The sequence below is a fragment of the Bos taurus genome, chromosome 7 (genome assembly GCF_002263795.3).
Source record: "Bos taurus isolate L1 Dominette 01449 registration number 42190680 breed Hereford chromosome 7, ARS-UCD2.0, whole genome shotgun sequence".
Lineage (NCBI taxonomy): Eukaryota > Metazoa > Chordata > Mammalia > Artiodactyla > Bovidae > Bos > Bos taurus.
This window is the reverse complement of record NC_037334.1, coordinates 73,768,432-73,780,927: the sequence shown is the minus strand read 5'-3', so window position 1 is coordinate 73,780,927 and position 12,496 is coordinate 73,768,432. Positions and strand designations below refer to the sequence as shown.

Sequence of the window (12,496 nt, the reverse complement as noted above, 5' to 3'; positions counted from 1 at the left end):
GAGAAAATATTTGCAAAGGATGCAACTGACAAGGGATAATCTCCAAAATTTACAAACAGTTCATGCAGCTCAATATCAAAAAAACAAACAATCCAATTAAAATATAGGCAGAAAACCTAAATAGACATTTCTCCAAAGAAGACATGCAGATGGCCAAGAGGCATGTGAAAAGATGCTCAACATTGCTAATTACTAGAAAAATGCAAATCAAAACTATAATGAGGTACCACTTCACACCAGTCAGAATGGCCATCATCAAAAAATCTAACAATAAATGCTGGGGAGGGTGTGGAGAAAAGGGAACCATTCTACACTGTTGATGGGAATGTAAGTTGGTTCAGCTACTACGGAAAACAGTATGGAGGTTCCTTAAAAAATTAAAAATAAAACTACCATATGACTAGCAATCCCACTCCTGGACTTAGGTGAAAGGAGGAGATACTAGAATAAAATAGGTAAAATAGATTTTAAAAATTGATAATTTATTAACATAATTCCTTGGAATTATGTTAATAATTTCAGCAATCTATTCTCTTGCTGAAAGATTATAGTTTCTTATTATTGAAAAGTAACTTGAGGGAGTTCCCTGGTGGCTTAGTAGTTAGGATTCTGGGCTTTCACTGCCATGGCCCAAGTTCAATTCCTGGTCTGCGAACTCAAATCCTGCATGCCTCACAGTCTCCTTCTGCACATATTTTTAAAGGTCATACACAGTACATTTTGCACATAATTTTAAAATCTTCAAAACTCTATTTTTTATCATATTGTATCCAACTCTGAAATTAATTGATGCTCAACAGGTATTTATATTTAAGACAGGTGTGTGTGTGTGTCTGTTTTTCCCTTTTTGACATAGTTGACTATATTGGGTTGACAAAGAATCAGGGAAGATGCCTCAGCTGGAGGCAGTGGTAGGATAATAAATCTACTTTCACGCATCTGTAACTTGAAGACCTATTTACTGGATGGGGGTGAGTAGAGCATAAGCCTTTCAACTGGCCATTGATTGGTAAATTTAGTTTGTGTTAAAATAATGTCACATATGATGTATTACATTATTTAATTATCCTTAATATAGTTCTAGTCTACTACATAACTTTTAAATAGTAAAAAAAGAAATTGTTTTTAGAACATTAAAAAATTTTCACCACTTTTCTTCCAAAAAATACCACTCATTTTTAAGTGAAAAAAAACCTCTTCAACTGAGGTTAAAAAAAAAAAAAACACAGCAATAACTATTATAACAAAGAAAAGGATGTTGAAATATTAAAACCAACAAATGAGATGACTGTAGATCAGTTTTAGCTAGTTTGTGGCCCTAACTTAATTTCTCTGTCCTATGCCTTCACCAGTTAGAAAACTGTCATAGTCTTTCATAGCACCATATGACTTTGCTGTGTAGTATTTATCTAAGGTAAAATTAGTAAAACTTTGATCATTGCCTGCCACCCATGAGACTGCAAACTCCATGAGGACAGAATTATGGCTTTTGCTACCCCATAATAGTTATATACCGTTACTAGCATAGAACTAGCTGAAATACTAGTCACTTCTATAGTTTATATCTAGAGTTTTTCCCTTACTTATTGTATCTCAAATGTGTTTTCAAAAGCAATTTATAAATTATATAGTTATATACCGTTACTAGCATAGAACTAGCTGAAATACTAGTCAATTCTATAGTTTATATCTAGAGTTTTTCCCTTACTTATTGTATCTCAAATGTGTTTTCAAAAGCAATTTATAAAAAGGGACTGTTAACCTGCACAAAAGAACACAAATAAGTCATTTATTTCTTTCTACCAAGGTTATATTGACAAGTTATATTCAGTTTGTTTTGGCCATGTAATTTAAATGTGCCTAAATAAATTATAGAACTTGCTATTTATCTATCTCACTACATAGACTTTGGTTCTACTACGATACTTGTGTTCATGGCAGGGTTTCAATTATTACAAAGGACCTTGGCTTAAAAAGCATCTTTTGTTTTCTACACTATTACTTATTTGGTATTCATATGGTTTTCTTTTTTTTTTTTTATATGGTTTTCTTTATAAGTGAGTAGAGAATGTAATATCAGGACTACTTATTAGCATTTACATAGCACTTTGTCTTGAGAGTTACATAATGATTTCATAATAATATAGAATTATTACCATATTTGCCCTCTTATTTTATACTGTAGGGATTAATGTGATTTGGAGTTAAATTTTATTTTTACCCTAAATCACTAATATGTAACTTAAAAGTGTTTTTTTTTTTCCTTTTAAAAGATTCATATTCTCTAGAATACAGAAGAAATGAATAGGAAATAACCTTCCCAGTAAAGCAAACTGGAGAAGTCTTTTACACCTCAAAACAATCCAAGTATTTTTCTTATTTTTACAGAGAAAAAGGAAGACTGTAGGTGAATGGTGTGGTGTATTGCTCTAGAAATATATGACTGGGGAAATCTTAACCCCTACTCCACCACCAAAATTCAGGAAGAGTTGGACTATTTTCAGAACTATTCTATGACTTGTTTTCAAAAGTCAAAAAAGTAAAATATTATTTTCCTCATCTAACTTACAAAGCTACAGAAGGAGAAAAAGTGTGCACACCAACAGTCTCAGGAAAAAAAGCCCCAATATCTGGAAAGTGTAAATTGTTTTCCTCTAGAAATGAAAAAAGCACTTTAAGTTTTCACATACCAAAGAAGTTAATCAAGCTGTTGCTTGTATGACTGAGGTGATTAAAACTGTTAACTTTAAATATCTATACACTGAAGATAAAGATATCCAGATATTGAAGCAGCAACATTTTTTTCTACTTTCATATTCAGTATGGTTGCCTCAATATATAATTTTTGTAGGAAAACTATCCAACAACATTCAACAAGTCATCCTGTAAATTTTCTCAATAGAAGACAAAGTTTTTTTGAAAATGGGATGAAAAAGAGTGGTTAACTTTCTGGGTAATGACTGAATTACCAGATTAAACTATGCTTTAGTTACACATAACCATTAAGAAAATATACTTTCTAAACAGTTTTCCCAGGTATTAAATAATATTATTTAGTATGTTATTAAACTAATAAAATAACTGAATACTGGATTATTTCTAAGCATATCTTTTAGAGCTTTCAATCAAAAATGCAAGATAAATTTAAAAATGGAGTGACTGATGCAGACTGAGGACCTCAAGCCACACTACTAGGTAAATTCAATCTTTATTTACTGGGCTAATAGAATGTATATCCATACTAGCTTCTACTGTATGATGGTAGAATCAGATACTTATAAAAATTAAAATTGATCAGTTAAATACACTTATAAGTAAGCAGTACTGAGCAAATGAACCTGATGAAAAAAATCAGAAGAAAAAAGCAAAACAGAAAACAAAATTTGGAAAATAGTGACAGATACAAAATGAAACCAGTTATCACTATCATGTATGAACATATAATTCTAAAATATTTTTGGAAAGAACATGCCAAATCACCTTTTATTTATACAGAAAAGTCATATTTAGCAAAGGACACATCAAGGTCAGAGTGGCTATGGCCCAAGAGACAAGGCAGGGAGGTGACAGGCCTTCGGAGATCCTGCTTCAGGACAAGGGGTCTGGGGCAAAGTGATGAGATGATAAGTAAGTGGTGAGTGCTGGCAGCCACAGAAAGGAGAAAGCTCCAGTTGCATCAACGCAGTTGGCAGGTCATGCGTGGAACTCACATCAACTCACTGCTACTAGCAGTGCTGGGGAGGGGAGGAGAAGGGTAGGGGGAAATTAGTGGTATTAACTGGAGTGAGAGCCACTCCCTGGTTCCCGGAAAACTCCCACCAAGCGACACAGCAACGAACCCCAGGATGGTGTGAAATGTATACAAATGTACACATTTATCGTTATAAATCTCTATTTCTATCCACATACATGCTTAATCATTATTTTGTTACTTCTAATTATCTGTTGCTTTTAAGCAAGTCTAAAGTCTCTATAATCTTGGCTTCCAAGTCAAATGTGGTTCACAAAAACTACTTAACAAATGTTAGTAAAATTGTGTGTGTGTGTGTGTGTGTATATACACACACATGATATAAAATAAATATATTTTATACATTGAAATAGGTTGCACAACTTTGTATATGTTCATTAAAATCTATATTATATATTAATATTTATATGTAAAATCTGGTTCATTGTATGTATACACATGACACAAGTAGATTGGAAAATCTGAACTTGATGTTACATTGTTACTATTTGGTTTCTGACTTTGAAGAAGTCACATAGGTCTTTTATAACCCACGTGGATTTCTTATAACCAGTAGCAGGAGGATGAATTCTTTCTTTCATAATTGCCTGAATAAGAAATGTGCCCACCACAACTGAAATCCTGTATCTTTAAGCACTTAAATTGTTTGGACACCTGTGATGGTCAAACAGTTTCTGAAATGCACTAACTATAAAGTTTTTGCCAGTCTTCCAAGGTCTTTGATTTTAGCAGAAGTACTTTGGACAGTCATGTAGGGGAGGAAAATAATTTTCCTTCTACACTTGTAGATTCTTGGTTGAGACATCATTGCATTAATAAGATTCACAAGAGAAAAGAAAAAAAAAAGCAAACAGAAATGTAATAACATGTATACTTTCTGTACACATAGGAGATACCCAGGAAAGCTAAGTCCTTCAAATAGCCCAGGCCACCTCCTTACATACAGTGTCTGGTTAAAGACAAAAGAAGATGTTGTGAGCAGGGGGAGCCAGTTAAGGGCAGTTATTGAGTAAAGCACTGTCAACAAGGGGATGATTGTTAGGCAGATTCAAATCTCTGCCTTCACCACTGGTAAGTTTCTAGATATTTAGCCAAACTCTTCTTTCTGGTAGAGGGATGGAGATACTCATAAAAATTGAGATTTTTGTTATTTGAATGCCTCTTACAAAAGGTAACTTCCACTCAGTTTTAAGCTTCACACCTGTATCTGCTGTTTGTTAAAAATAATAAGCCTAAAATAATCCTTATGCCGAAGAGGCATATTTTGGGTTGGCAAATTCTGCATCTCTTCAACAAGTATTATGTCATTTCAGTAAAGCCTGTGAAAGTCACTCGGTAGTGTTCTCCAGGCCAGAATACTGGAGTGGGTAGCCTTTCCCTTCTCCAGGGGATCTTCCCGACTCAGGATCGAACTGGGGTCTCCTGCTTGCAGGTGGATTCTTTACCAACTGAACTATCAGGGAAGCCCTGGTAAAGCCTATTTGTACTTAAATTGTGGAAAGTCTGTCTTGGAATTACTAGGAAGTTATTCTAGTCACAGTCCTAGCAAAATAATATTTACAACAAAGATAAAATCTCTAAACTCAGTCCTACATTCTTCCAGTTTGAAGAGAAATTCTTGTTGATATGATGCAAATTTTAAAATGTGTAGCACAGAGGCCTCTATTGCTAAATAGTTTGTAATTCAATTATCTTGAGGAGATTATTCTAAACTGAGTCTAAGATATCAGATGCATTTATGTAACTAAATTAAAAGCTGATTTTTAAATTTCTGCCTACGTTTTGTCTAGAAGGTAGTAGGCAGCTGGATCCTGGGAAATACTGAGTGATAAATATTTCTCTCTCTCTCTCTCTCTCTCTTTTTTTTTTTACAGATGTATGTTTGTCTCAGGGTAGACACTACTTGAAATGTTATATCTATAACTAAGCAAGTAAATATGCTGAGGAAGTGATTTTGATTTTTCTTTTCTAATAAGGCGAAGTGGAAAATTTGGAAAGGTAGGGAACAGCAAGCTTGTTTGGTTCAAGAATCATACAAGTTTAGAAAGTTTCCCAGATGACTCATATGATAGCATTGTATAAAAGATATGTGATAGTTTAGATAGTTTTGGGTTTCAGAAATTAACTATCCCCCACATAAGAGATATTAGCTATAAACATCCTCATGCCAATGACTCATATTCCCACACAATCTAATTAATTTAGTCAATTTTAACGAGGGACATTTTTCTTTGAAGTTATATAAATAAAAAGTCGTTAATTTTTTTTAATATTCCTTCAACTTTCTGATTCTACTACCACTGTTTACCCAAAAAGCCTTTTTTAAATTTCTCCTAGAAACTCACATTTTTCTAGTCACTTGCTGTCCTTCAGGATCAGCTTCAGAGATCAAAGCTACTATTTTCATTCAGTTCTATTCAGCCATTCAAATGGCATTTTTTTTTTTTTTCTTTTTATGGGATTGCAACAAACTGAAACTCTGATCACATTCTCTGCACCAAACTACAGTGACTCCATTCTCTGTCATTACAGAGAAAATGTGAAAATCCTCCTATTGAAGAGTTTTCTTGACACATAACTCCCATTATTTAGAGCTACTTATAAAGCTCATCTAGATACCATGCTAGGAATTGAAAATTAAAATATATCCCTAATATTAGTTTTTATATAATATTTGAGAAGGTAGGACTGTTGCTATAAGAAGACATCTTAAATTTGATACGCTTACAAATAATAAAATTGCATGTTTTTGGTTAAAATAAGTCCCTTGGAGATAAAATACATAAAAATGTACTAATCTATTTAAGTATAAAGTTGCTTACTAAAATGAATCTAAGTGTGTGGGAAGGAAAGTGTATTTTAATCCACAGGTTTCATAAATGGTAGGAACATGAGAATGATGTTTTTCTATCAACAAGTAACTAAATTCCCCAATTTCTGAAACAAATTAAAGGTTACATACTACATTAAATAGTAAAATGTGTATAATTTTTAATTAAAAACATTGTTTTTCCAGTATGCCACTAAAATGCATAACACCTAAACTATCTTAAGTAAAAGGCCCTCTTCTGAGAAAGCTACTTAATCTGACACTCTTAAAGAAAATGCATTCAATTTTTAATGTAATGCGGGAAGGTATGAAAAGTACTGGTAGATTAAGCAGGCCCTTCTCTTTACTTGCAAACTCCCAAGAGAGACTTTCACTCCTTGTTTTGCTTGGGTCTCCTTTTTACTGAAATCTTTTCCTCTGATTATCTACTCCAGAGAATGCAGGACCAGCACAGTTAGCTTTTCAATAAAATAAAAAAATATTTTCACCTTCATCTCTTTTATCTCCCTTCATTACAACTACTACATAGCAGTGTCAACTCCCAGGAAAACCTTAGGCAATGGCTTGGTTTCTTCTATAGCTAGTTTTTCTTTTTTTTGAGTTTTGTCTCAAAGTGACAGTAAAGCAGAGTGCAACTAATATAAGTACAATAGACCTCTAACCTGCCTTTGGCTCTGGCTGGAAATCCTGATGGTGTGTGTTGAGTCAGGGGGGTTGTTTTTGTGGGTGGATAAATGATGAACTATTTGTGAAGGGATATTTCCTTGATATCTTTGGTGCAAAGAAGTTAAAAAAAAAAAAATTAGGTGCAAAACACTTCACAACACAATCTTTTCCCATCTTTTCCATTCAATGTAATAAGGCTCTAAGACATTAATGCCTAACTTCCCAATTAGGCATCACATTTACCTGGCTCAGCATATTTTTCAACACTACAGCAAAGCCAACTCTTTTCCAGACCTATATCCCTCCATGCATTAACTACATTCTCCACCCCATGCCCAACAATGCCCCTCCTATCTCAAGGAGGGGGAGAGGATAATCAAAGCAGGGTCCCCAGACATCATTAGTGCTCCTTTGCTCCATCGGCATTCTGTCTTACTATGACAATGTCCTATGTAAATATAAAGTTGTCTTATGGGATTAGACAAGCTTCTTTTCCTTTGGCCCTGACAGGACTGCTGTCCCTGGTGCTGAACCATGTTACCCCCACCAGGGAGTCTGCTGCCAGGTCAATGGGGCTGGATAGAAAACCTGGCTCACTCATCTTAAGAATGCTCAGGTGCAGAAACAAGAGATACTTTGGTCACAGGAGCAGAACCCATCCCCCAACACATACACACACACACACACACACACACACACACACACACCCACAAACACATCTGCCGGGTATACGCCAGGACCCCATTTGTAGTTTTCTCTTCCAGACCCCCACCCAAACGCCTCCAACATGGCCTCAAATGCCAGCATGTATCAGCACAGCCCACCTAGACATCAGATTGCAGTACTATCAAAATGCTACTCCCCAAACGCAAAGTCTTTATGGCGTTAGCTTTTCCATTCTAAAAGAAAGAAATAAAACCCATTAAATAAATAAATAAACGAAAATGACCTTCCTTTTCTCTCCCTCCTTTTCCTGCCCCACATATTCACATTCTCCTAAATAACAAAGCCCCAAATCCCAGAAGAGTCTTTTAAATCTGGGTGGTCTCCCTAGTTCCTCGGTCCCCACCCCTTCCCCCACCTCTGTGAAACAAAACAACCCCGAAAAGGGCATATCTTACCCCGGGTAGAGCGATAGCAGGAGCAGAATCCACAGCGTCATTTTCTGTGAAAATACAGGAGTCGAGTAGACTGAGCTTCCTGTGCTCCATATATTTGTCAAACTCATCGTTTTTTTTTTTTTTTCCCTCCCCTGCCTCTAGCCTCTAGGTTGCAGAAGAATCCCTCCCCTTTGTATTATTATTATGCTTATGATCTGATGGTGGCTCCCCCCACCTGCCTCTAGTAGGTCCGTCACTGGGGAGCCGTATTGCTACCAGCTTCGGGAATTAATATTCAGGGGGCAGAAATAACATCAGCACAAACGCTTGCAGATACCATCAAAGCATCAGCTCAGGGAGCAGCTTTCAAGTCTAGGGGAATAATATAATTGAGGCAGGGGGAGGGTACAGGGACAGACGCATAGGAGACAAATAAGAGAATGAGAAACGCGGGCACACTCTTACACATATTCATGTCCCCCCACCATTCACACATACTCTCCTAGGTCCATCGTTTTATGTTTGTTTATTTGTTTGCTTTGCTTTGATTTTTCTTTTAGAGGGCAGCAAGTATGTATGTGTGCTGGGGGTGTGTGTATGTGTTTAAAAGAAATACTCGAGTCTCTGCGTGATTAACCATCACGCAGATTAACTATGAGGTCAAAGTGGAAGCGATGCGTGCTGCTGCAGAAGGAATTAACACATGCGTGGTGTCTTTCCAGCGCTGTTTAACTCTTTGGTGCACACACAGGCATGCAAAGAGAGGCTTTCCTGGGGACAAGAGATGCTTTAGCAATTTATATACTATATCACCAGTGACAGAAGGTGTCTCTTCAGATCTGCCAAGAATCCTTATTTAAAATCATGCAACATTAGAAATCAGGGTTACATCGTAGGGGAAGGGGGAGCAGGTGTTGGGGGAGGAGTGGTTGTTTCTCTGTAAACCATCCATTAAGAAAACAGATTCGGTGAATTTTTAACTTGAATGAAGGGAGAAAACATTGATAGAATTACAAAACAAGAAGAATCTATGCTCTTCAGTATTCACTCCTCCTCTTTCTGCTCCCTATCCCTAGTGAAAATGTAAAGACACAAACTACTTGGATATTAAATAATATAAATATAAATGCATGAAAATAGCTGCCTAAAGACTATAGACCACAGAATAGGGGCCTGCTTCTTGAAAGGATGGTGGATAAAGGGGAAAGTCAAGATGACATTAACAATATAAAGGGAATTCTATTTGCTCTGTGGGATTTGACTTTTGTTGTTGTTCTGCTTGGTGATAATTCTGAAAATTTCTGGAGTGGAAGAGTGGTGTTACCATGCTTCTTTCTTGTCTAGAATGTTACCATGGATACTGATACATGGGAGATATCCTTTTATGTCAACTTAGTTCATCCACTGCAGAGGAAACCCCATTCTCTCATCATGGAGAAGCAAGTGGAGGAGTGTTTCAAGGCTCCTGCAACACTGAGACCATAGCAAAGATGTTCATGAAAAATTCCAAGTGAAGAGGACCAATCAGACTCCCTGGACCACAGCAGGGAGTCAGTCCAAAACCAGTGGCTCTTCTACAAGAAAGTCTTCCAGGTAGGGAACTTCAGTAAAGAGTCCAGGATGCATAGGAATAGAACATGGGATGAGTAGATGCACACTTCATCTGCAAACATAGAACATACTTAACGACAGTAGAGAGAAGAACTGTTGGCTTCCTTTAGACTGAGGAAACATATTCTGACACTAAAGCAAAAAACGCCTAACAGACATGCCTGGAAACCTGCATGCCTTCAGAACTTAGGCAGTTATTTATGGCATTTGAACAAAATCCAATTAAAACAACAACAGCATTCACATGTAGTAGTCAACTTTTTTTTTTTTTTTTGGTGGTGATTAAATTAGAGACAGAAAAAAATGAAAGTGTCTTCCTTTGCAATTTGCTTATTCCTTACTGCACTGTGAGGAATTTTGGCCCTCCTTATATTTATCCTTTTTTTTTTTTTTAGAAAACAAGTCTATGTTGTTAATAGCTGTGTATTTATTTTCAGTTAAGACATTCTATCATATTTTTGTAGGCCAAAGCTTACGTGTTCACATGCCTACAAAAGCCAAGCAAGTGAGATAAGTGAAAAAAGAAAAGAAAGAGCTAGTTCTGAATCAGTATAGTAGTGGAAACCATGCACACTGGAGTACTTGTACCCCATCTGAATGGCGTTGCCACTGTTCTGTTCCAGTCAGTTGCCAGAGGAAATAGGAATACAATTATAAGAAACATCCTAATTTTTCAAATACACAGGAGGCCAAACTGAACAGATATACAGACCATTAAGCTGCAAATAAAAACTGATGTGACAATTCTGTCTTCTACCAAATAGAACATTTCCAATTTTCCAATATAAGTTATTTTTTTCCTTTGAATTTAGTGACAAGCATAGTGAACCAGTGAGAATGAATGCTATCACATTCACAAAGTAGTAATTCAGATTTGATTCCTTATTGGTATCATAATGATCCCTGTAAATTATAAGTTATTTCAATAATGGAATACATGCCACCATATTAAGAGAAATCTATAGAGGAAATTATACTATTATAATATCTGGGTACAATTTTAACTATGCTATTCGTGGCTTGCAAGTTGCAGTTTGCCTTGGTGGATCTTTCCTATCTGGTGGCTGCTATTTGAAAAAAAAAATCAATATATTTTCTAAGATTTAACCACATACATATTCACTGGTATTTGTAAGAGATTTTGTCTAATAATTTTTTGTAATCACCTTCTAGTTGTGAGTATAATCACCTTTTATTCTTGCCCATTTTTAAGTTTATGTTTGATGCATCTTTAAACAATCATAATTTGATAAATATGTTCATATTTTCACTGCAAACAATATATTTGCTGTGTGAAAAGTGAAAGTGAAGTCACTTAGTCATGTCAGACTCTGCGACCCAACGTACTATAGCCCACCAGGCTCCTCCATCCATGGGATTTTCCAGGCAAGCATACTGGAGTCGGTTGCCATTTCCTTCTCCAGGGGAATCTTCCTGACCCAGGGATCAAACCCAGGTCTCCCACATTGCAGGCAGACTCTTTATCAACTGAGCCACAACTTACACTAAAATTTTAAAATTATTAAAAAGTAGAAAGAAAAAACTACCACCTGCATCTTCTTATTCAAACAAGTCACTGTCAATATATTGGAGAATTGTTTGGTAGACTAATTTTATCTGAATGAAGATTATTTTAATTTGATATTGTGTTATTATTATTAGTATTACTATTGTCACTGAGAAACGCTGGGCTGGAAGAAGCACAAGCTGGAATCAAGATTGCTGGGAGAAATATCAATAACCTCAGATATGCAGATGACACCACCCTTATGGCAGACAGTGAAGAAGAACTAAAAAGCCTCTTGATGAAAGTGAAAGAGGAGAGTGAAAAAGTTGGCTTAAAGCTCAACATTCAGAAAAATAAGATCATGGCATCCGGTCCCATCACTTCATGGGAAATAGATGGGGAAACAGTGGAAACACTGGCTGACTTTATTTTTTGGGGCTCCAAAATCACTGCACATGGTGACTGCAGCCATGAAATTAAAAGATGCTTACTCCTTGGAAGGAAAGTTATGACCAACCTAGATAGCATATTCAAAAGCAGAGACATCACTTTGCCAAAAAAAGGTCCGTCTAGTCCAGGCTATGGTTTTTCCAGTGGTCACGTATGGATGTGAGAGTTGGACTGTGAAGAAAGCTGAGTGTCAAAGAATTGATGCTTTTGAACTGTGGTGTTGGAGAAGACTCTCGAGAGTTCCTTGGACTGCAAGGAGATCCAACCAGTCCATTCTAAAGGAGATCAGTCCTGGGATTTCTTTGGAAGGACTGATGCTAAAGCTGAAACTCCAATACTTTGGCCACCTCATGCGAAGAGTTGACTCATTGGAAAAGACTCTGATGCTGGGAGGGATTGGGGGCAAGAGGAGAAGGGGACGACAGAGGATGAGATGGCTGGATGGCATCACCAACTCGATGGACATGAGTTTGGGTGAACTCTGGGAGTTGGTGATGGACAGGGAGGCCTGGCGTGCTGCAATTCATGGGGTCGCAAACAGTCAGACATGACTGAGCGGCTGAACTGAACTGAATTGACTC

The 12,496-nt window shown here is 36.4% G+C and overlaps 1 protein-coding gene across 2 annotated transcripts in view; it reads right to left on the bottom strand.

The window, feature by feature from the left end:
- Positions 1-8,800, bottom strand: part of GABRG2 (gamma-aminobutyric acid type A receptor subunit gamma2) — a 129,324-nt gene extending 120,524 nt beyond the window's left edge. Inside the window, exon 1 of one of the 2 annotated variants that reach the window (XM_005209697.5) lies at positions 8,369-8,800. In XM_005209697.5, the coding sequence (XP_005209754.1) occupies positions 8,369-8,475 (107 nt within the window). In that variant the 5' untranslated portion in view covers positions 8,476-8,800. 2 annotated transcript variants of the gene reach the window in all.
- Positions 8,801-12,496: the final 3,696 nt, after the last annotated feature.